The sequence below is a fragment of the Salvelinus namaycush genome, chromosome 17 (assembly GCF_016432855.1).
Source record: "Salvelinus namaycush isolate Seneca chromosome 17, SaNama_1.0, whole genome shotgun sequence".
NCBI classification, from domain to species: domain Eukaryota; kingdom Metazoa; phylum Chordata; class Actinopteri; order Salmoniformes; family Salmonidae; genus Salvelinus; species Salvelinus namaycush.
The window spans coordinates 10284387-10309050 of NC_052323.1; the positions used below are offsets into that span (position 1 = coordinate 10284387).

The following is a 24664-nucleotide window of genomic DNA, read 5'->3' on the forward strand; positions in this document are numbered from 1 at the left end:
GGTCTAGGGCTCTTTTTCATGATTCGGGCTAGGGAAATCTTAACTCTACAGCATTAACACTGACATTCTAGATGATTCTGTGCTTCCAACTTTGTGTAAACAGTTTGGGAAGGCCTTTTCCTGTTTCAGCATGTCAATGCTCCCATGTACAAAGCGAGGTCCATACAGAAATGTTTGTCAAGATCGGTGTGGAAGAACTTGACTGGCCTGCACCTCAACCCCATCGAACACCTTTGGGATGAATTGGAATACCGACTGCGAGCCAGGCTTACTTGCCCAACGTCAGCGCCGATCTCACTAATGCTCGTGGCTGAATGGAAGCAAGGCTCCAACATCTAGTGTAAAAGCTTTCCTAGAAGAGTAGAGGCTGTTATAGCAGCATATTAATTCATGCCCATAATTTTGGAATGAGATGTTTGACGAGCAGGTGTCCACATATACTTTTGGCCATGTCGTATATAAATGTACAGTACAATTAAGACAGTCAACGACAAGTGTACATTTTCCAATTTATTACCTTCATCTTTAACAAATATACATACATAAATATAAAAATCAAACATTGTCCAATGTTAAACAACCTTACCGCAGAGAAATAGCTAATGTTACCAGACAATTAAACTGATGTTGCCTATTCATAAGTATCTTTTTCTAGTAATTGTCCATTCCTGTGTGACAAGAATAGACGCGCAGTTTGTTTCCAAGAACGAAGAAGAGGTTGACTCATCTCGAAAAACAGTGGCTTTGTTGCTGAGTAAAGCTATTGTTCTATCAGTAAAGTCAGTGTTAAGTCACGTGGATCTAATGCCGTAATATTCACACCCAACATATTGATGGCTCGCTCTAAAAAGGGAGCGAGAATAAAACCGGGACGGAAAACATGCAGGTTGTTTATGGTCCATCGTTTTGAGTAGCTACTGGCTTTAACAATACTGGCTCTTCCAAGTAGTAGGGCTTTCTGCCGCGCGGCAATAGAAGCTGACAAATCAAGCCTCGCGTCTCCGCTGTTGGCAGAGCAGCTTGCTTTACAGGCGAATAAAATGTTTGAAAGAAAAATAAAACACACCATCAGTGTTCCCCCATTTAGCACAACAACGTCTCTGTCCAAGTTGTCAGTGTTTGAGTTTCCCATTGTGTGCGTCGACTGGTAGAGTTTGGCAAACAGAACGGCGTGGGTTATGCCTGGTAGTGCCCGATGTAGTGTGTCCCTCGGTTATAATCTTGGTCTTCTATAATGGACACACACCCAGATAATTGCCGAGTTATCAGTAGTATGCCCTGTGTCATAAGTGGATTCCTTGATTGCACTATACGTCTTTTAGGGAAAGTTCTGTCCTCTGAAAAAAGCTCTAATTGTACTGACTGACCAAGCTAGACATTTAACTATTTTAACAGATATCTTAAAATTGATCTCAGCGTTGAAATGAATACCACCTTAGTGCAATTCTTAACATGCTATGCGCATTAGATTTGTGCCAACGACGATTCGGTTTGACCTTTACATGCATGCTCTTAATATTTCCTGGGCAAATTCTAGTGTACGGTCTAGTGTATACCTGGAGAAAAGCTTACCAAAATACTTTAGTTTTCCTATCTTGAAACATTGTTTTTGTGAAGGACGGCTGGCGCTTGTTCGCTCACACGAGAGGCTGAAAATGAAAGGTTATGTGAACAGTCACAGCCACCTCTCCAACCAACAACAATGAAAATATCCACCAGGATCACTTAATTTTAGAATACTATTCAGTCTTGTCAACACATTATTAAACTCCCATTACAAAATAACTGCATACATCATAATGTGCTATTCATACCATTCTGAACCCCTTCACATAAACAAAGGTGGCATTTTCTGACTTAGAAGATCAATAAAATAAAAAGGGGGGACAGTTCTTCAGTCGCGTCGATGGATTCAGTGCTCTGGGTATCAAATACACAAATCTACTGCAAAAAGAAGAGGGGACTTTAAGGCTTACAGCACTTCTACCCCCATTATACACGTATGGGAGTCACATTACTAACCAATAACATAGTGGGCGCAGCCTATGGAACCGGTTAAGGCAAAGTGCGAGTTTGTGTCCCCCTCACCTAACATCACAGAGATGCTATCGCTATGCCAGGACCGTTTGTCTTGAAAAACTGTAGTGCAAGTAGGAAGACATTTTTGTAGTGGTAAATACTGACGGTGTTGCGTTATTGCTTGAGGGCTACAAAGTCTGAGTTTGCTTTCTACTGAGACTTCCCACAACAGTGGAAGAGGACTCCAATTAGGTCAAATGTCCATCGATCCAAATAAAGACTGACTGGTTTGATCAATAAACTAGGGCACAATTGGTTGAGTTCTAAGAAAAGCAACAGACTTTGCAGCCTTCTGGATAGTTCTCTGTTAATGTCATGTCCAATTCAAAAAAATGAACCCCTAGTAGGTACACTAGTGAAGTGTAGAATAGCCAGATCAGGGCCAAACATAAGGACAATTCAGAGTATGCTATTCTGTTCTTCTGAAATAGACTACATTTTCTTTGTGTCATGTTTATTTAGACCTGTAGGCTATATTAAATAGATTTATACTTTTTTTAAATGTTGATGTTCCAAAGGTCTGCATCAGTGGCTTGTAGGCTATGCATGGAAGCCAGGAGATGCTAAATTACCATGAGACCAGCTGACAAAATTTCATGACCGCCGCAGCCCTAGTCCCTACACCTAGAAACTTCTCATGGTCCCTTGTATATCTAAGAAGAAGTGTCTAGGTGTAAGGGGGATAAACTTCCAATCGGCAGTAACTTTGTCTCTGCGTCCCTCCAAACCATGGGAACTAGAAGTGGTCTTCCCCCTGCTGTTACACAGTTGTATGATCGCATCCTCGGTTTCTGTACATCCCAAAAATGTAAGAAAAATAAATAAAAATCACAGCCAGCCTTGGGGAAGAGAAAAAAAATAACTTTCAGAAGTACGCTGCAATCAGGTAAAAAATACACCTACTTTCAAAACAAAAACTCTTACATGGCGCACAATTCAAATGCAAACGTGAGTCTAACGTACTTAAGTTTCAGTGGTTGATTAAAAACACACATCTAAGTGCTATATCATTGCATGACAAATGTCCAACCCAAAGTGTTTCAATACATTTTAGTACTGTGTGTTCGACTAGATGGCAATTATTTTTTTAGTCTTTAAAAAAGGACATCACTACGAAAAATGCATCAGCCTTTTAAAATATGCAGGGCTTCAATATAAAGTGCTTCATTACATCGTTTTTTTTTTTTTTTACAGTTTCTTATTAAAATATTGTATTCCCTGGAGTGAAACCATAGTAAACATGTTACACATTGGTAAAAATAAACATTTTGGAATGTCTTTTTAAAAAGTCCCATTAGGTGATTTTGGTCAAGCTGAACTTGTTCCTGGAGCCTGGAAAGCAAAGTTATTCAAGTGTTATTACTCCATTCACAGTATCGCATGCAGTCTTTTTTTTAAATTATGGAATGGGTGAAAAAAAGGGTTAGATCAATTTCAAAAATAATTTTAAAAAATGGACAAGAAGTCACAGAAAAGAAAATGGACACCACGCAGTGGAATGGTGAGGAGGTTAGGGGATCCATCTTGTGCCCTGAAGGCTGGACATTCAGAGGAGGGCTGAGGGATACACCTGTGTATCCTTGTGTAAAAGCTGAATTGCTGCTGTTACCAACACTGATTGTGCATTATGACAAATACACATAGCTTATTACTTTAAACTATTGGGGGAGATACCTCTATAACTACCAAATTACAAGAATAATTTTACCCATAATGCTATCTGAGTGTATCTAGGAGATAAGAAAAGGCCAAATCTACAAGTAAACAGAGTTGGCAACATCAGTAGCTCCTAACAGCTGTCTAAATAATTCCGGCAGGAAATCCAGTAGCACGGTACATTAGACGGGAAATATGAGTCATACATCCATCTCCCCATCGGTCCCTTTTAGCATTGCAGAATAAAAACTGGCATTGTTGTTGCTCACTGCTGTTTACTTTGGGGGGGCGGACTGTTCATTTCGTACAGTTCCTTTGTGTTCATTTGCCCCCCCATCTTTCTAAGCTGACAGCTGATTATCTGCACTACCAGACATGTCCTTCTCTACCAAAAAGCACCATGGTGATGAAAAGGCAACAAAAAAAACTAACAAAATGTACACTTCAGGTTCAAGATAGCCAGGAGATGACAGGCGAGAAAAAAAAACTGAAAGGGATTGAATAGTTAGGTGAGAAAATAGTTAGTAGGGGTTAGGGGGATGCCGTGGTTGTGCATTAGATAGCATGCGTTAGCTAGCATGCGAAGAAGACCGTTTAGGTGGCTTCGGTTGTGGCTGAGGCACGACAGCGGGGGAGGGTTTCTGGAGCAGCGTGGCGAAGAGGAAGAGTGTGGAGGTGGGCAAGTAGACGAAGAAGAAGAGGACCATGTCCTCAGTCAGGCAGAGGATCAAGGGGACCACGGTACTTTGCTCCCCCAGGGCCCAGTCCACCAGCACCCCTGCCAGGAGGTAATACACATGGAACTCCTGCAGCTCCTCCCACTCTCCTCCGCCTCCATCCAAGCCCCAGCCCACCGCCTCAGTTTCTCCGCCCACGTCGCCACCCCCTCCGCTGTCACTCACCATGGGCTTTATCTCCGCCCCCTCCACCGACACCACCTCAGTGGGCCGGCTCCGCCCTCGCTCCGCCACCCGCTCCAGCTTCCTGCTGTTTTCCACAAACTCCTACAGGGGGGAATGGAAAGCAATGTCACATACCATGTGCTGAAACGCACCCGTGTCGATTAATATACGCTTAATTTACCATATGAATGCATTTCCTTCATCATTAAACCACAGAATCCTTGGTACTTAAGTTTCAAAGGAAAAACCTATATTACTTATGAGTGCCACATAAGTTGCGTATTGCAGCTTATATCATCCTAAACCTAACATTTCTAACTGGGCTATTTATATATTAAAAAATTAATACATTGGAGCTACTGCCGAGTCCCAAACAAAGAATATTTTCAATTTCCTTTCAGCTTCTACATTTTTAAACATCCATCCAGAGAACTCCAGTCAAGAAGGCTCCCTTCTGATTTCTCCCACTACCTCTCATTAAATGTTCAAGGTTGTGTGCTACATGAAACAAGTCACTTTGCATATTTTGTGAGTTTTTTCCCCCCCTGATATGCCTGACAAGTGTGCTGACAGCCCTCCCAAAAGAAGAGCATAAGGTTACGGAAGAAAATAATTTCAATGCCACATTTTGAATACATGTTCATCCCTGGATGATTTTGAGTTGTAGGATAAATGGAGCATCCAAAGATGCATGTAGTGAGGGGGAAGATACAAAGATAAAGAAACAGTGTGTTCAACAACTCAAATGAACAGTAGGACTCAAACACTATAATACATTTTTTTGCATAGATAAACCTGACATGGACCAACAATGGTTGAATACCGTTCTATGGTCATGAGAATTGCTCAATAAACAAAACCACACATGTGCAAATAGATACATATTTGTATTTTTTAAATCCCACCAGTATACCATATCTTCGCGTAGCTTACCATCAGGGCTTTGTCCATGTAGAACTCTCTGCCCGGTGTGCCGTCATTGTATTTGGTGTCGATGGCGAAGCAGAGGAAGAGCACGTCCACCACAATCTCGAACATGGACAGGAAGCAGTGGGCCACCAGGAAGGCAAAGAGGCAGACGATGATGAGGGGGAGGACCCACTCTGCGTAGTCCCGCTGGTAGTTAAGCAGCAGTACGCCGGCGAACGCTGTGGAAGTCACGATCAGGATCTGACCGCACACACACACGCACAGAAGATATGCATAAGTGACATGATTATGACGACTGACTGCATTAGTTACATCCTGCATTAATACAGTGCCATCCTCTTAAAAAAGTAAACCCCATTTTAATTCTTGAAACAGCTTCATTCTTAAAAAGTCCATTGTAAAGGGGGACTCCCGAGTGGCACAGCGCCACTACAGCCCCAGGTTCATTCCCAGGCTGTGACACAACCGGCCGCGATCGGGAGTCCCATAGGGCGGCGCACAATTGACCCAGCGTCATCCGGGTTAGGGGAGAGTTTGACCGGGTGGGGGGGGGGGGGCTTTACTTGGCTCAATGCGCTCTAGCGACTCCTTGTGGAGGGCCGGGTGCCTGCAGGCTGACCTCGGTTGTCAGTTGAACGTGTTTCCTCCGACACATTAGTGCGGCTGGCTTCCGGGTTAAGTGGGTAGGTGTTAAGCACGATTTAGCGGATCATGTTTCAGAGGACGCATGACTCGACCTTTGCCTCCCCAAACCCGTTGGGGAGTTGCAGCGATGAGACAAGATCGAAAAGGGGGGTAAAATACAAAAATCCATTGTAAGTATAGATGAATGTCCACTACTCTGAAGCCCTCCATTATCCCAGCAGCCCCCTCACCTTGCCAAGGAAAAGGACAAAGTCTCCAACAGCGTTGATGGCCGCAACCCTCAGAGCGTTCTCCACCAGGATCACGAAGGCGTCGCGCGCCGACGTACAGAAACTGGTACTGTTGATGGCTGTCGCCGCGTACGCATTCTACACACACACACAGAGAGCGAGAGAGACTACAGTCACTACAGCAAACAAGCTGGATACAAAACATCTCTTCATCCATCCTTACTTACAATGATCCAATTAGGGGGAAAGAAAGAGCACCTACCTGATTCAAATAGTTGAGGCACTTCTCCAAACACCACAGGCAGCAGATACAGGTCTTCAACATGCAGCGAGCACATGCATTTTCCTGTGTGAGAGAGAGAGGTATCCGAGGTGCACTACTTTAAAAAGAAATTGATAAATCGATTTGAAAAATGTTCCCCGCAGAGCTCCAGAACTTGGTTGTCTTACATCTCAATGCTAAACCAAAAGAGAAGCAGACGTAGACCCAAAGTCAGATTGCCGTGCCGAACTTCGCAGCTCTCTTTCGGAGCATTCATCAGGTAAAGTTACCTCCCCTCTCAGAGCTCTAATGTTAATTTATCCCTTCAATTCAGTGTGCTGCAGTGTGTCTCTCCATTGATCAAGTCAATGAACAACACTTGGGGCGTGACAACTAACAGCAGGCTAAGGACAAGACACTAGCTTACGTCACCCACCAAGGAGAATAAAGCAAAATACCTATAAGAAATAGCATGATAATAATATCGTAATGTGGTTACCAGATGTGTTTATCCTAAATGAGTAACAGTTCAAATCTAGTCATTATGTCTCATTTATGATCCAAACCAACAACCCTTTTAATTAAAAAAAAAAATAGGCAGCACCGTACCAAACCCTAACAGCTCTCTGAACCTAAAATATTGCAAAGTCCTATGCAGAGTTAAACTGTAAACATTTTCCCTCTATTTTCTTCTGTAAACTGTCCTAAACGGATCAACCGAAGATAGGCGTCATAAGTCATTATAGCCGATGCCATGTCACAACAACTGATTGTGACTGCAATTTCGACTGCAATTTCAATCTACTGTTGACAAGCCAAAAAGCTAGCCTTGATTAGCTTGCACATCACTCAGGACAGCATTTTATTATTTATTATTTTATTAATAAAATGAGACTGTCTTTCTGAGGGAAATGGAAGAGAGAAAGAAGAGCGTAAACGGTGTGTGTTACCTTGCCCTTGAGCTGGTTGTGGACGTACATGAGGAAGAGGCGTGGGATCTTGACCAGGGTGATAATGAAGGAGCCCTTGGCCACGGTGCCCAGGTGGTACCTCATCAGCCTCAACACTGACGACAGGATGGGCGTCACCGGCAGCTTGTTCTTGTCCCTGAAATGGGGGGGGGGGCGAAGGGTAGAGGGAGAGAGAATACCATAAATCACCCTCGTCACCACTGACTTCTCCGAGGTCTTTGACAAAAAGCCACCAACCCGTGGCCATTGGACTGGGTGTCAGACCTGCCCCCTCACAGCGTGGCTCTGCCGTTTTGTACCGGCCGCAAACAGGTACACTACCGAGACAGCCTGTCAGGAGCTGAACGAAGGCGTGCCTCCTGGAACTCTTCTGGGCCCTTCTCATCTTCCTTGCGGTCATTGACTGCACGTCCCTGGGTCATCGACAGTAGGTGGAAATATGTTGGCGATCTAAAATCTGGTCCACACGTGCACAACAGGTTCCCTCAGCACACCACAGCAGGCCCCGAACAAATTCGACATGTGGGCTCATTCAAGCAGAACGTCACTGAACCCTGCCAAGTGTAAGGTCCTATCAGTGTCCTTCACAGGAAATCCACCTGTCCCATGCCCTCTCCGGATCGAGGGCCAGAAGCCCAGTGTGTGATAGCATGAACATTTTACAGGGGAACAGTACAGAAGGTCTTACAATGGGGCGAGCAGGTTGCTACTATTATAATGAAGAAAAAAATATATATACACGTTTTCTCCTTTGACGCCTTAAGGTTCCATGTGCCACAGGAAGACCTTGTGAGCATTTACACCGGCTACATGCGCCACATCCTGGAGTATGCCGACCCTGCTTGGCACAGCTCACTGACCCAAGCCCACTCTGATGACCTGGAGCGTATTCAGAAGAGCATGCCGCACCCTCCAGTTATACTGAGGAGTAGTTTTGTTTATTAGGATCTCCATCACAATGACATTTTAGTCATTTAGCAGACGCTCTTACCCAAAGAGACTTACATTTAGCTACTGCACATGCAGCAGCTACTCTTCCTGGGGTGTACATAAAACGTACAAATACAGAACAGTTATAGACAAGAACAAAATATATTACATTAAATTCAAAATAGGAGTTATACACAAAACATTAAGACCACCTGCTCATTCTATGACAGACGGAGCAGGTGAAAGCTACGATCCCTTATTGATGACACTTGTTAAATCCACTTCAAATCAGTGTAGATGAAGGGGAGACCGGTTCAATATTGATTTTTTAAGCCGTGAGACAATTGAGACATGGATTGTGTATGTGTGCCATTCATAGGGTGATTGGGCAAGACAAACATTTTAAGTGCCTTTGAAAGGGAAACGGTAGGTGCCGAGCGCAATGGTTTGTGTCAAGAACTGCAACGCTGCTGGGCTTTTCACGCTCAAGTGTCCCGTGCGTTTCAAGAATGTCCACCATCCAAAGAACATCCATCCAACTTGACAACTGTGGGAAGCATTGGAGTCAACATGAGCCAGCATCCCTGTTGAACGCTTTCGACACCTTGGAGTCCATGTCCAGACAAATTGAGGCTGTTCAGAGGGCAAAAGGGGAAGGTACTACTGCATTATGTAATTAGTTACAAACAATAGAAATGCAATTGAGTATTGCTGCTGTTTGTCTGGCATCCAACAGTCCATGATCATCTCTGTTGACCATGACAGCATTTTGCAGAGAAAAATGGGTTGAGGTACAGTATACTATTTGGGCTCGGAATGACGTGGCCCATTGTTTACCTGGCAACGACCACAAGAGCGTTTCAAAGAGTGGTCAGTCAAAGTCAGCTCATAGGAATATAATCTCCCGGTCCACTCAGCCTGTTCTTTCAGGCTTTCTGATAGCTAGAGAGATGAAAGGGTATAATTTCTTCAATTCAGAGCATTTTAATAGTGTTAAAATATGATGCTTGGTCATACTATTTTTACTTGGGAAATAGGATGACTGTGCAGGACCTTTAAGAACGCACGGCATCGACTTTTTTTTTTAGCTTATCTTTTTATTTTGTTGCTCTCATCATTAATATTTTGTATGCTCATGGATTTCAGTTTGTATTAACTACTATGAGTAAGAAAAACAATCTTCAAGAAAATTATAAATTAAGAGTAAATTAAATGAAGCGACAGTGAGAGGGGGGGGGCAGAGAGAAGTTTAAATTGACATTCCTGTTCTCTAATTTCTATATCTCTCTGTGATAAAAAAAAAAATGATTAAAAAAAAAGTATTTATGGGTTAAGAAAATTTTTGTGACAAGCGGACAATAAAATCAAATATTGTTTCTAAGCCCACACAGACAGCGTTGTGGGGCAGCAGCGCCTCTTCAACCTCAGGAGGCTGAAGAAATTTGGCTTGTTACCAAAAGCACTCATAAACTTCTACAGATGCACAATCGAGAGCATCCTGTCGGGCTGTATCACCGCCTGGTACGGCAACTGCTCCGCCCACAACCGGAAGGCTCTCCAGAGGGTAGTGAGGTCTGCACAACGCATCACTGGGGGCAAACTACCTGCCCTCCAGGACACCTACACCACCCGATGTCACAGGAAGGCCATAAAGATCATCAAGGACAACAACCACCCGAGCCACTGCCTGTTCACCCCGCTATCATCCAGAAGGCGAGGTCAGTACAGGTGCATCAAAGCAGGGACCGAGAGACTGAAAAACAGCTTCTATCTCAAGGCCATCAGACTTAAACAGCCACCACTAACATTGAGTGGCTGCTGCCAACATACTGACTCAACTCCAGCTCACTTTAATAATGGAAATTGATCAAAAATGTATCACCAGCCACTTTAAACAATGCCACTTAATATAATGTATATACTGTACTCTATATCATCTACTGCATCTTGGCATCTTTATGTAATACATGTTTTACTAACCACTTTAAACTATGCACTTTTATGTTTACATACCCTACATTACTCATCTCATATGTATATACTGTACTCGATACCATCTACTGCATCTTGCCTATGCCGTTCTGTACCATCACTCATTCATGTATCTTTATGTACATATTCTTTATCCCTTTACACTTGTGTGTATAAGGTAGTAGTTGAGGAATTGTTAGGTTAGATTACTCGTTGGTTATTACTGCATTGTCGGAACTAGAAGCACAAGCATTTCGCTACACTCGCATTAACATCTGCTAACCATGTGTATGTGACAAATTTGATTTGATTTAAGCATGATTATAGCCAATATCCTATCAAATAAACATACATTTGTACATAAATCATGAAAACATTTCTGAAGCAGACCTTGTGAAGTAGTACGTGACCACAGCCCCAGCTACAGTCATCTGCTGGCAGGCCAGGATGAACTCACTGATCCAGATGAGGCCCACAGCGTGGTACCACGTCATGTACTGCAGAGGCCCAGTCAGCCGGAACTCTGTCAGACCCGTCTCCTCGTTCTGGACCGGGTTCCCTGAGGGGGACATGTCAGACTCAGTCTAGTGGTCGGGACTAGTTTGGAAAAGTTCCTGAATAAGGCCAACCCAGTGAACTGAACCATACTAGTGTAGTGTCCTGTCGTGTTGGAATGAATCACTTACCTATGTAAAGAGGTTTTCCCTCTCTCCTGTTTTCATTCCCCTTCCCTCTCCTATTTATACCTCCCTTTTTCCTCTCCCTCCCTTTTTCACTTCAAGCACATTCAAAAAAGGACCACTGCCCTTTCCCCGTCCCGGACACCCTCCCTCACCGGTAGTCCCAAGGAAGAGCAGCACCAGGCTCCAGTAGAGCCAGAAGAGGAGCAGGGCCAGGAAGGTGCAGAAGGGCTGCAGGGTGAGCAGCGGCAGGTGGATGAACACCTTGCCGGCCACGTGGAACAGGGCGATGGTCAGCGCCACGCGCTTCCTCATGAACAGCATCAGCAGGAGAAGGATCACCTGAAGAGAGTGAATCAGAGGATGAGACAACAGAAGAGAGGAAGGGGATAATCAAGCAGACTATCAGAGGTAGAAAGAGAGGGAGAGAGATAAGGAGGGAAAAGGATGCAAGTGAGTGAAGAGAAAAGAGCAAGGTGGGACATGGGAAGACAAGAGACCGGAAGACAAAGGGTGAGAGAGCCAAAAACAAAATGGAAGACAGCCAAGAGGAGAGAGAGAGAGTGAAAGGAAGGTGAAAGAGTCAACGAGGAGGAGAGGGTAAGAAAAAATAAAATAAAAAATAAAATAAAAAGTGGGCAGTGCCAGGAGTTTGAGATTTCAAAGCAGCACTAGACATTCAACCCAAAATGTCACAACACCCCACCCACAATGTACAACGCTTGGTTGCCCCCAGTCTCCCTTTCACCCCAAACACAAACACTAACTAGACTCACTGTGAATACGGTGGCAGCGATGGCATACACCAGCAGCGCCTGGGCTTTGTCCCTGGACATCTCAGCTTCCTCCTTAGCATCTTCAGTATCTGCAGTCTTTTTAGATAGGGTCTCATTGACAGTTAACCGGTGGTCTATGTACAGCCACCACAGGATGCTTGTGCCCCCTACAGAAAAACAGACTGCTTTTAAGCTGCTGCATCATTGACAGATTGATCAGCTAGCTGCACACTGCTAAATGCAAAGAGGAACAGCCAAGAATTATCATAGGGCAGGGTTAGGGCAGGGTTGCACTTAACATTCATTCTGTCATTGTTTTCAGTTCTCCTTGATTGATCAAAACCCTGGCCAGGAGAGACAGGAAGTGAGCTCACCCAGAGAGCCCAGGACCACCGTGGCAGTGAGGATCCAGACCAGCACAGCAGAGATGTAGCGGATGATCACCATCAGGATCATGGAGAGAACTACAGCACAACACAGGCACAACAGCACTTAAACTAACCTTTAAAAAGACAGATCTAGTATCAGCTAACCCTGCCCTCGGCCTCAACCCCCCCCCCCCCCCCCCCACAAAAAACATCAAAACTGATCATGAATAAGCACTCGGGACTTCCAAGTAAGGATCAGCTCACAATATTCAAATCCTTTTCCTTCCGCCAATGTGTGTTATAATCTCCACCCGGCACAGCCAGAAGAGGACTGGCCACCCCTCATAGCCTGGTTCCTCTCTAGGTTTCTTCCTAGGTTTTGGCCTTTCTAGGGAGTTTTTCCTAGCCACCGTGCTTCTACACCTGCATTGCTTGCTGTTTGGGGTTTTAGGCTGGGTTTCTGTACAGCACTTCGAGATATTAGCTGATGTACGAAGGGCTATATAAAATAAACTTGATTGATTGATTGATTGGAAGCATACAAAAAAAAAAAAAATGTCCTTGAATCGACACATAGGAGAACTTTGTCCAACCCTAACCCACATGTACTCTGAAGGTGTCAGCTTGAACTCCCAAATGGACAAGTTCCTGGCTCAAATGGCATGCCCTTTACCTTCAAGCCTTCTTCCTCTCATTCCAAAGAGGGCCTACAGTCTCAAGGGAGACTCAAAGATGTGATGACATTCCTGTATTTTCCGCCCAGTGCTGCGTTTCTCCACCATCCATCTCTGACCTACAGTAACTGCCTGTGTACTGACACATCATACCGATATGGAGAAATCAGCAGAACGCACTAGAGCAGGACAGATGTTTCCTATGCAGGCCTATTCTTTACTGGCTCACATTAGGGAAGGCTCAGAGACTAGTGGGCCCCAGAAATACAATGAAGAGTCAGGTTATTCACTCTCACTGGGTTCAGACTGAGTCCCTGTCCAGAAACTACCCGTATCCCCTTGCCCTGGCTCGCCATCTGAAATAATTGGATAGGAATGGCAGTAGCTCAACCTTAACCCCGATTGGTGGAGATGTCACCATATTGCTTATACCTATCCAGCCTCCCCCCTGAGATACTGCTGACAACAAACGCCTGCAGATGAGGTCATCACCTAGTGCCAGCAGGCAGAGGCCCACGATGATCTCCTTGCTGGCCATCACACCAGCGATCAGCCTGTGCAGCACGCTGTTGTCACTCACAAACGTCACCACAGCCTCGGCAAACTTGGCATAGCAGGAGATGTCCACCGGCGTGCAGCGGTTAAACACCGGGAGAGATTTGCTGTGGGATGGAGCGAAGTAGAGGTCAAATGTCACATGACCTGGGAGGTTCTCTAAAATAATCTCTGATCTACATGACTAGTTAAGTGAAAGTCCTTTAATGGGTCTGAATGAGAAAAGGAACGGAAGCGGTCTAGGACTATTGAAATAAGTGATGGGGGAAAATAACCAATTAGTTCAATTAAATAAATTGATACTTTGAATTCAAGTATTGATTTGTAGTTTTTTGTTCCGCTAGGTAGCGTTAGTGATCTGTACCTGCGTCAAAACTCTGGTATTTTTCATCCTATTGCTTGTTCTCCACCTCTTTAAATAGTGAGGACTTATTTCCATGACTGATCAAAACTCATTTTCTCATGCTCTCTCATCTCTCTGTAGCAGACATATAGTGAACAATATGTTTGGAACATTAAATCTCAGTACATATAGAATAGTGAAAAAAAAAAAATCGCATTACACATTGAAATGCAGCCCTATTGTTAAGTCTTCCTACCTTGGTGGAACTGGAAGTTTGGGACATTTGTCAAACCTCTCTGGAAGGCTGGGATATTTGTGGCCGGCTAGCTCGTAGGAGCACAGCTCCGACCCTAAGTGAAAGAGAGACAAATATTTTTTAAAGTGCAGCCATAAAAACACGCCAAGCAACACAAGGATCATTAAATGAAATTCAGTCTCCCCAAAAGTGATCAAAGTTACTGCACAATATCGTGTCTAGACCAAAATATCCTGATCCAGATTCCATCATTTCCCCTTTATGCAACTGAGCAGGTTATGCATAATGACGGATGAAATCGCATTTCCTCAATCTCGTTAACGGTGTTATTCTCACCGCCCCGGGAATTCAGAATCAGCCAGTCGAATCAGAACACAAGACCCCTTCAGACAGCAAAGTTACATAAACCCAGTCCAGTCTATCATGGGGGCATACATGGAGTGTGTGTGTGTCACGATAAGTATATACAGTACTGACAGTAGACACACAAGCCTAGCTGAAGGACGGGCTAGGATGGCACAAACAATAGAACCCATACAGCAACGGGTGGAATTGTCCTTAATGGTGCCTTTGTTAATCTAGTTCTCTCTCCACATGTGCCAAGGTGCCCCCACTGTGCCAGACCGTGTATGTGAGAAAGAAAGAACAGTATTAAGGGGTCGATGGCACACAGGGTCACGGGCATGTCACCGTTTGTGGAAAGTGTTTGTCGTTCCATAGGATGGCAGTGAGTCACTCAATGACGTGATGGATGGCTGCAGTAATGATGACCTAGTAGCCTTCTGGTGATGGGAGAAGAGAAACACCAGCTCCTCATACCACTCTTTCCTAACAACGGGACAGTCTTGAGTTGATTTTATGCCTTCCCATCTAAAGATTTGTGGTGCTAAAAAACATATGGATGTGTGAGATTGTGATGACTAAAAGAGCTTCCATTCGTAACAAATCATGACATGCCCGTTACCGACAAACAGATTTTCAAAATCAATACCTTGCATGTGTTGGGTTCCACAGCCTGACCAATAGAGTTACTGAGAGGAATAGAGAATCAGTGAATGGTTCAATATGCTGTCAGTCTTATGCTTTTGTGTGGTTTGACGGCAGAAAAGCGTAACGCTGACAGTGTTCACTCCGTTTCACTCGGGGCCCCCACTTCACTCACCGTTGTGCATGGCAAACCGCTTGAGGTCCTGGTACGTCTTCAGCTCTTCATCAGGACACACGGACACACACAGGGCCATAGACTTGATCTTCCTCTGCACTATGTCAATGTTACACGGGTCCAGGAAGAACACATATCTACAGACAGAAACAAACAACAAAAAAGACAAAGACATGTTCTTTATCAACACCTACATAAGGAATGAGTAACAAGGGATGTGAGAATTTCAGCAATTTGTTTATCTGATCTTTATCAATAAAATCCATTTCCCTCATCACCGATATGAGGAATGAGTCACGAGAAAGAAGGGAATGTGAAAATGTGGGCGTGGGAACGTGATATTGAGAGGGGAAAACAAAAGCCACAAAATAACCTGAAAGTCCTGAAGCCTACACCTCCCCTCAATGTCCTGTTCGTTTTGGGGACAAAGCAAAGCACAATGCCTCCACAATACCTTATTCACTGAGATATGATAAAAATGGCACGAGACAAGAGAGCCTTTGGCTGCTGATGCTGTTGGAACTGGTCCATGGGACTTGGCAAGTGGACCGGAGAGAGAAAGGAACAAGGACATTTTTATAAGAGAATCCTTCACTGTAGTCCATCTGTCTGGTGCTTTTATACACTACGGGGTGGGCACCTCGCCTGCCCACACACACACACTTGCAGGAGTAATTGTCCTGGGTGTTGCACACAAAAGCTGAAAATGAACAAAATATACATAGACAAACATTACTATGCTGGGAGAATGAAGTCAGTAGTGTCTTCACTGGTGAAGCCCAGTCTATGTCTAGGCCAGTGTAATTACACTGGTCCAGACAAACGTCTAGGTCAGGCTAAAGTGAACGTAGTCCAAATGAACTGTTCTGGTGATTCATAAGCTGGCTCAGTGGTTTGCACTGATGCTGGTTGAAAGGAAGATCGATATGAAAATCAAGTCACACTGGATTGATCAGAATAGTCGAGGGCAGTTTGACTTTGCGGTCAGTTCTTCCTAACAGCTAAGGTTAGGATCGGGCTTGGATAAACTGATCCTGGATCATCAACCAACAGCCATTGCCAGAAGAATAGGCCTACAACGTTTGGCCCCTGCCTTTTGAATGAGGAGCTGCTTAACAGTATTAGCCAAATAAACCCTGACCAGTTATCCCTTAAGCTCTGACTTTGTTGTCACTAATGATCGCATTATGTGACACTAGCCTATATCTCGCACAGGTAGGTCACGTAAAAGGTTGCTGAGGGCAGGACTGAACACAACCTCAACTGGGCCTACATTTAACCACCCCACCAATGATGCAAGACTTTTTTTTTTTTTTCTTCTTTTTTCGCCCACGGAATGGCAAAAACTTGCAGACAAACCATTTCTGACTACCACCAAGAAAGCAGTACTTTATAGACCACTGCTGTGTTATTCTAATGACATGAAGAGAAGATCTACCAAGAGAGATTATGAAGTGAGGAGGGGAAGCACAGAGCGCGACAGAGAGGGAGAAACAGGATTGACGGCTGTGTAGTCCTTAATTGAATCCCATGACAGCTGCATTCTCAGCGGAGTTCGGCATCAGGTGGTTGCGCTTGAGGCAAGTCCCGTCAGTCAAAACTCACACCCTCTGCGGCCGATAGGGCAAGTGTGTGTGTGTGTGTGTGTGTGTGTGTGAGTTCTCTCCTTGTTATCAACCTTATCAAACCCCAAACTGACAAAACAGCCTTCTAATGAAACTATCTTCCACACACACATGCTGGGGCCAGCATTAATCCAGTGATCTCAGTCTACAGCGCCTGTCCATGTGTATGCACCCATCCTGATATTCCTGTTCGAACCGGAAATGCTATTTAAAAGCATGTAACAACAACTAAATAAATCAGACATGAAAAATATGGATTGGAATCAAAGTATGTTGTATTAGTCACAATTTAAATCAACTCAAAGTTCTGTCAAAGTCACACTATTTCGTTGATGTAGCGCCGTGATAACCCGATTATTGTGAAGACGAACAGGGAACAGATTCTCAGCTAAACAAACAGAAACAAAATGGGCCTAGTAGCAGAGATTCAGTACCAAATCCCTGCGAATCTGACTAGTTAATCCCATGCACTCGCTTTTGTTACTGTAACATCATGGAACAATATTGAAAATGTATATTTCTTCGAGCGTGTTTGTAGACAACGCACAGTGAGAAGTTTATATGCCTCTACCAGTGCCAAAAGGCTGCAGTACCTTCAGAAAGTATTCACACCCCAGGACTTTAGCCAGATTTTGTGGGATTAAAATGGATTTGTCATTTTTTTGTCAACAATCAAGACAAAAATACTCTGTCAAAGTGGAAGAAAAATTATAACATTTGTAGAATTTTTTTATAATACACTAATATATATCTTGATTAGATAAGCCCCTGAGTCAATACATGTTAGAATCACCTTTGGCAGCGATTACACCTGTGACTCTTTCTGGGTAAGTATCGAAGAGCTTTCCAAACCTGGATTGTACATTTGCCCATTATGGTTTTTCAAAATTCTTCAAGCTCTGTTAAATTGATTGTTGATCATTGCTAGGCAACCATTTATGTCTTGCCATAGATTTATTTTGTAAATTTAAGTCAAAACTGTAACTCTGCCACTAAGGAACATTCACTGTTTTCTTGGTAAGCAACTCCAGTGTAGATTTGGCCTTGTGTTTTAGGTTATTGTCCTGCTGAAAGGTGAATTAATCTCCCGGTGTTTGGTGGAAAGCTTTTCCTCTTGGATTTTGCCTGTGCTTAGCTCCACTCTGTTAATTAAAAAAAAAAAAAACATTTTAAAACTCTCCAGTCCTTAACAATTACAAGCATACCCATAGCATGACGCAGCCACCACTATACTTCAAAATTTAGAGAGCGGTACTCAGTAATGTGTTGTGTTTTCCCCAAACATTACACTTTGTATCTTAATTGCTTTGCCACATTTTTTGCAGCAGTACCTTGTTGCAAACAGGATGCATGTTTTGGAATATTTTTATTCTGTACAGGCTTTCTTCTTTTCACTGTCAATTAGGTTAGTATTGTTGAGTAACTACAATGTTATTGATCCATTCTCAGTTCTATTTTCACTAAATTAAACTAACCGTTTTAAAAAGTCACCATTTGCCTCATGATGAAATCTTTCACCGTTTCCTTTCTCTCCGGTAACTGGAATGCCTGTATCTTTGTAGTGACTGGGCGTATTGATACACCATCCAAAGTGTAATTAATAACTTCTCCATGCTCAAAGGGGCAGCAGGTAGCCTAGTGGTTAGAGCGTTGAACTAGTCACCGAAAGGTTGCAAGATCAAATCCCTGAGCTGACAAGGTAAAAATCTGTCGTTCCACCCCTGAACAATGCAGTTAACCCACTGTGCCTAGGCCGTCATTGAAAATAAGAATTTGTTCTTAACTGACTTGCCTAGCTGAATAAAGGTAAGATAAAAATATATATTTTTTAAATATTCAATGTCTGCTTTTTTTACCCATCTACCAATAGGTGCCCTTCTTTGCAAGGTATTGGAAACCCTCCCTGGTCTTTGTGGTTGAATCGTTTTGAAATTCATTGCTCGACTGAGGGACCTTACAGATAATTGTATGTGGGGTACAGAGATGAGGTAGTTATTCGAAAATCATGTTAAACACTATTGCACATAGTGAGTCCATGGAACTTATGTGACTTGTTAAACACATTTTTACTCCTGAACTTTAGGCTTGCTTTAACAAAAGGGATCGAATACTTAGACTCAAGACATTTCAGCTCTTAATTATATTTTTTTTTTGTAAAAAAACAAATGTAAAACTGAATTCCACTTTGACATTATGGGGTATTGTGTGTAGGCCAGTGACCAACTGGGAGCTAACCAGTGAGCCTGAAAAGGGTCATCAAGGGCAAAAGGATGTTGAATTTCTAAATAGTTCAGTGAATAAAGCCACTATACATTTTTAAGGGCCTGTCCACACACACACACAGACTATTACCCAGGACTAGAGGTTTGAGGATGATTTCAAACTGGGCAAATGAGTGACTATCAAACTGGCATGCTAGTCAAGGGGGTATCAATCAACACAATAGCCATGTACAACAAAGGGTCCAATATCCCTATAGCTATTCATTTCAAAATGGCCTTGCCCAAAGGCATGTTTTTACACAACACTACCACAAGGATCAAGAACACACTACAAGTGAAATCAGCTTACTCATTGTTGATACAACTCTCCACTCTAAAATGGAACTGAAGACTGTTCAGCACACAAATTAACTGTGTGGGTGTTATGCTCAAGTCAGCCAGTTTGTGGTTGTTCCAAAGGAAGAGCGAGCAGTGTCGTCATCGCCCCCCACCCTGCAAACTGCCACTGCTGCTGAAAACACTGGGGAAACACTGGTGAGACCGAGCCAAGTGTTGCGGAGACAAGGCGGTGCTGGGACCACCCGACAGCAGAAACAGAGCCGTAAACAACGATGTATGGAAAGAAAGCGAAAGAGAGAGAGATACAGATAAACAGAGAAATTGAGCAAAAGAGAGCGAGAGAGAAAAACAAAATAGAGAGACAGAGACTCCCAGTCAATGATATCTGAGAGTGTTGGGTGACAGGGTCCTCCTTGTGTCAGCCAGAACCCTCTCCTGAAACGTCTTCCTCCGCTTACTAACAGTCACAAACTGATACCAAGCCACTTTCGTTCTCCACACCCTATGATCACCTATAACTTATGTCTGTAAACATTGGCAGCGCCTCTGCAAATGCCTCTGCATTTAGAATCTTTAAAGAACCTTAAACAACGCTTAACATCCATAGGCACATTAACATATAAAATCAAAAATGGGTGTTCAATAGGAACTAGCCTCATGCTTTCAAATGATGAACAATTCCATATTCCATTCTTTCATCAGTCTATCCAAACGTTAAGGGGAAAAACATCAAGCCAAGCGATTTCAAAGCCAATAATATCTCTTCAGCGGCACAACCAAAATAAATAAATGCCCCTCTGCTGATGACTCACAGGTCTGTACCACTAGCCAAGCACTAAACACACAGTCAATCCAAAGGGGGGATGTAATCAGCCTGCCATGCAGCTGAAGTGGGCTGAAATACCTGTGTTCCCAGAGGGCGGCGTGTGCAGTAAGTACATACAGTTCAGTGTGACAGAATGTCCTTATGCCTCTGCATATTTATTCAAGGTTTTATTTATGCTAGATTCCAATAGGCCAGGGGTAAAATATAATTTTGACATTTCTATTGAACCAATGAGCAACGTGGCAAAGCTATTTCTTAACATTTCTCAATAATGGCCTAATTCACCCTAACATTTGTATTTGTAAACAGAGTGGTGGGTTTTGGCAAAATGGCACTGCCGCTGAGCTAAAAGAGTGAAAGTTGGGTGAGAAAGTAAGACTCACTTTTTGTCCGTCTGATCCAGTCCACTCAGTCTGACCCCTTCAATCTGCTCATTGCGCTGGCCGCAGGTGTTCCCGTAGCTGTCATATCCGAAGACCAGGCGGGCTGCGCCCCCCGTGGCAATGGTGAACCCAAAGATACTCCCCTGAAAGAAGCATTAGCATTCAATGCAGCAAATTCAATACACTGTGTGTGCGTGACAGTGGGGTATGATTGTGTATAAATGTATTGTTGACAGCTATAAAATGTAATGTACCATCCTGACTGTCTAACTGCGAAGCTTACGGATAGTTTAATGAAAAGCACCACTAAAACACCAACAGCCAAATCCTGCAGACCAAGCAGCTTGGACTGGTGTTTTTTGAAGTACACATTAAAATCACAGAAATTTAATTCTAATTAATTTGTCACTGTTACAACAGCTATTCTTATTCTACTCTCCAAACTCCCAGACAACACACCAGACATTTTGGGAGAGGCACAGGGTCATCTGCTGTGCAGTGCCAGTGTCCCTGGAACTATTTAGGGTGTATTAGGTGTCTTGCTTGAAAGGCAAAACGGTAGGCAATGGAAACCATCTGAAATAAATTCCTACTTTTCCAGGATCGGGATTTGAAACAGCCAATTTCCAGCTAACTGGCTACGGGTACCTAAAGCTACTCAAATGCAAAAAGCTTGAGTGGAAACATGGGCCATAACCATGTTTTGTGTGTGTGTGTGTGTGTGTGTGTGTTTTACAACATTTTTCTTCAAGTCACTCTTTACTCAGTTGCAGATTCAAACAAAAAGTTATATTCACTCTAAGTATAGGCTAGTAGGCCTATGCTGTAGCAAATATAAAATACTGATATTCCTAAATAATAGGCTTACATCGATGAAAACCCCTACTGTATGTAGTAACAAGAAACACATCATTCCATGTCTGTAATAGATAGTGCTGCATGATGTTAACGTGTGTTTACAACACAACAGCAGTGAAAATGACTGGTAAATTGATCTATTCAGATGGGTTTGTTTGTTTCATACATTTTTGCCATATGTCAACCATTCTCAAAAGTCAAAGTACTCTTCAATTTTACACTTCAGAAGGTGTTAATTGTCTGCATGCTTGTAGCCAATTGGCTGAACTGAGGCGGTGTTGCAACCTGACACAGGTGACACTTGTCAGGCAATCAATCAGCTGGACATTTAAAAAGAGTGTGTCATGACAAGTTATTAAACGACTTTCGTTGATGTGAGTTTTGTATTTGTGTTTTAACTAATATATTTATGTTTTTAACATTGCTCTTTGTTTGCAACTGTCAAATGAATCGGCATACTGGCTACTTACCATTCCGACGCAGAATACAGTAAATAAAAGGAACCACGGCATATCCGTGCAACTTCGATCCTCCAAGGGTTTCCATTCTCTCTTTGTCCTCTGGAAAACAAAATACCAACACATCGGCAGTGCCACATTAGCAAATCGTCTATAGGCGTCTTTGTCAATTCAAATCGTGACAATGTAGGCTACACAAATATTATTTCACATATGCCACAAAAATGTCCCTCAATGGAACGCGCCCCGTCTAGCAGTCACCGTGAATGTCATTAGGCCAAGTTCTGACTTCCTTTGTCCCCCGCAATTTCACTTTGACATCTAATTTTCGTAGATAAAGGCTATTTGTGGCCCACTGTAAAGAAACGTTGTTACACTTTGCGTTGAAAACAATCACATTTAACCATACTCTCTCCTTCATTGTCAAGGCGCAGATCAATAGCTTCAAATCTCGCACATTGCGAGAGGTGAGGTTTGTTTACAAGGCTAACGGTGCTCACGAGCTATTTATGGTATGCAAAACTGCTTTCACGCGGTAGCCTGTGCGAAATGTCGGTGGTAATGCACTAGAAAACTATAAGACAAATTATTGTCCCATTATAATGAAGCTACAGCCTATAGCCTAATATTTCATTTTCGATAATAATAGGATTACACTAGCCTTCCCCGATGAACATAGCCTAGGCTTCTAATCTGACTGGGGTGGTGAGAATGGTCCTTGGATGACAGCGGTCGCAACAATGACGCCTAATCTCCGTTCCATTATGTTCAATTTGCAACATTAAAACAATTAATGCAACATAGGGGTAGGGGAAATCGGTATCTTACCTCTGTGCTACCGCAGCATCCCATTGCAGGACAGGGTTCGATTTTCGAATAGCTCAACGCTACAGCACAAGAAAAACAATAACCCAAACTTGCAGGGAGTTAACGGTATTATGTTTACGCTGCATTAATTGCGTAGCACCGATTTAAGCGATCTGTAGATTAGAAAGGCGACACAAATGGTATATTCCATCCGAAATGCATACTAATATCGGTCTCCTTCCTCCAGGTATAAGGGATTAATACTTTAGGATTTATCGCACCACACTTCCTGGGGGATTGTGCAGGTGCAGCCGGAAAAGGAATGTAGCGTCCATTCATCTCATTGAGCCTGCGCATTTGGCACCCGACTAGATAACAGGAGGATGGCGGGACGCTGGGCGGAGCGCGCGATTTCCAAACGCGCCACTTTGTCGTTGTATTACCCGCCTTCTGTCCATCCACTGTGACCACACATGATGACGCACTGGTACATAACAGGCTATAAGAAATTATGAAAACTGGAGATGTGGGCCTAAAAAGACATGATGCACATATTACAATTTTAAATGGTTGTAGAATAACTAAGTGGGCATGTTCCAATAAAAAAATGTTGTGTCACGATTATCAAATTCAAATGAACACAATGGAATAACAATTGCTGCTCATCTAATTCCAAATTGGCTACAGTGAACAGTAGCCTAATAAACCCATGGCATACACATGAGTCTAATACATTTATGCATTTTTATCAGCCAAGAGATGATGCTCTAGCCTAAACTACTTGATCAATATTCTATCAACTGCCTATTTCGTTTTTGAAAGATTAATTTGTTGACAAACTCATAATCATAATTAAATTAATACAGTATCTAATGTCTTTCAATCTGAAAAAATAACCACAAATCACTTTTCCCAAAACTGTTCCTCAAAAGTTCCCCACAAAGATATATTAACGCTTTTCCTCACTCTCATACGGTATCCGGGACTTATCTGCATGCTGTAGTCTGTCCCCAAATACGGGTTATCCACCTTTTTCCTGGGCCTCCCTTGCTGAGACCCGCTTGTTGGTCTTCTCTGTTCCATCTTCTAGGCTGTGTAAAGCAATGGCAGGGAGATGGCAGTCTGAGGGCAAAAAAAGGGGCCTTTGTTCCATTGTTTTCTGTTGTACCAGGGAGAGAGTGAGTAGTGTGTGAGTGTGGGTGTGTGCGCGAGCGCGTATGCGCATGCACGTGGTGTTTTTATTTGTAAGGCTGTAATGAGTGAGTGTGCATTTTCAGCCGGTGGCACCCCTTTCTCAAATGTAGGGAGTGTAGAGGTGTGTGTGTCCTCATAACAAGTGAATGCTTTGTTTTCCTTGTCCTTTTCGATTATCCTTCCATGTTTTAATCATCAACTGTATGGCTACAATGTAGACGAAACATTTCTTAACAGATGAAGTGTTCTCTGTGTTTGTTTTAATGAAATGTACATAATTTAAATAGATTAACGAGCAACATTTGATGAGTCATCATTTTGTAGATGATTTCTCTTTGTACAGTACAGAGTGATGAAGTGGTTTAATTTCTTTCCATTTTCGTTTCCACCACTAGAGAGCAGTCACACCTTGTGAAAAACATTGAAAGTTGAAGGAGTCAGCAAAGCAGTAGGATTACCCAATCCCAGCAGCAAAAGGTAAGATGGATGGACTGGTCAAAGATTCAGTGGTGAAATTTCAGCCTGTTTTGGTGGGATGGAGTTTTGGCCTACCTGTGGTAAA

General features: G+C 43.2%; 1 protein-coding gene across 1 annotated transcript; it reads right to left on the bottom strand.

The window, feature by feature from the left end:
• Positions 1-495: 495 nt before the first annotated feature.
• On the bottom strand, positions 496-23208 carry LOC120062279 (choline transporter-like protein 1). The gene is made up of 16 exons (XM_039012116.1): positions 22930-23208; positions 22114-22203; positions 20786-20928; positions 15391-15527; positions 14229-14322; positions 13567-13736; positions 12407-12496; positions 12033-12199; positions 11412-11598; positions 10967-11135; positions 7655-7811; positions 6705-6788; positions 6443-6580; positions 5571-5807; positions 4638-4739; positions 496-3411 (listed from the first exon to the last, which is right to left on the bottom strand). Exons 1-16 carry the CDS (start codon positions 22951-22953, stop codon positions 3388-3390), a joined length of 2013 nt encoding a protein of 670 aa, XP_038868044.1. The 5' UTR covers positions 22954-23208; the 3' UTR covers positions 496-3387.
• Positions 23209-24664: the final 1456 nt, after the last annotated feature.

Excerpts from the sequence above, each read along its gene's own strand:
- LOC120062279 (XM_039012116.1), bottom strand. The coding sequence starts at position 22,953 with ATGGGATGCTGCGGTAGCACAGAG. Across the intron at positions 14,323-15,390 it reads GCGGTTTGCCATGCACAACG|GGTCGGAGCTGTGCTCCTAC; the intron begins GTGAGTGAAGTG and ends TCTTTCACTTAG. Across the intron at positions 7,812-10,966 it reads GTCACGTACTACTTCACAAG|GGACAAGAACAAGCTGCCGG; the intron begins GTCTGCTTCAGA and ends CCCCCATTTCAG.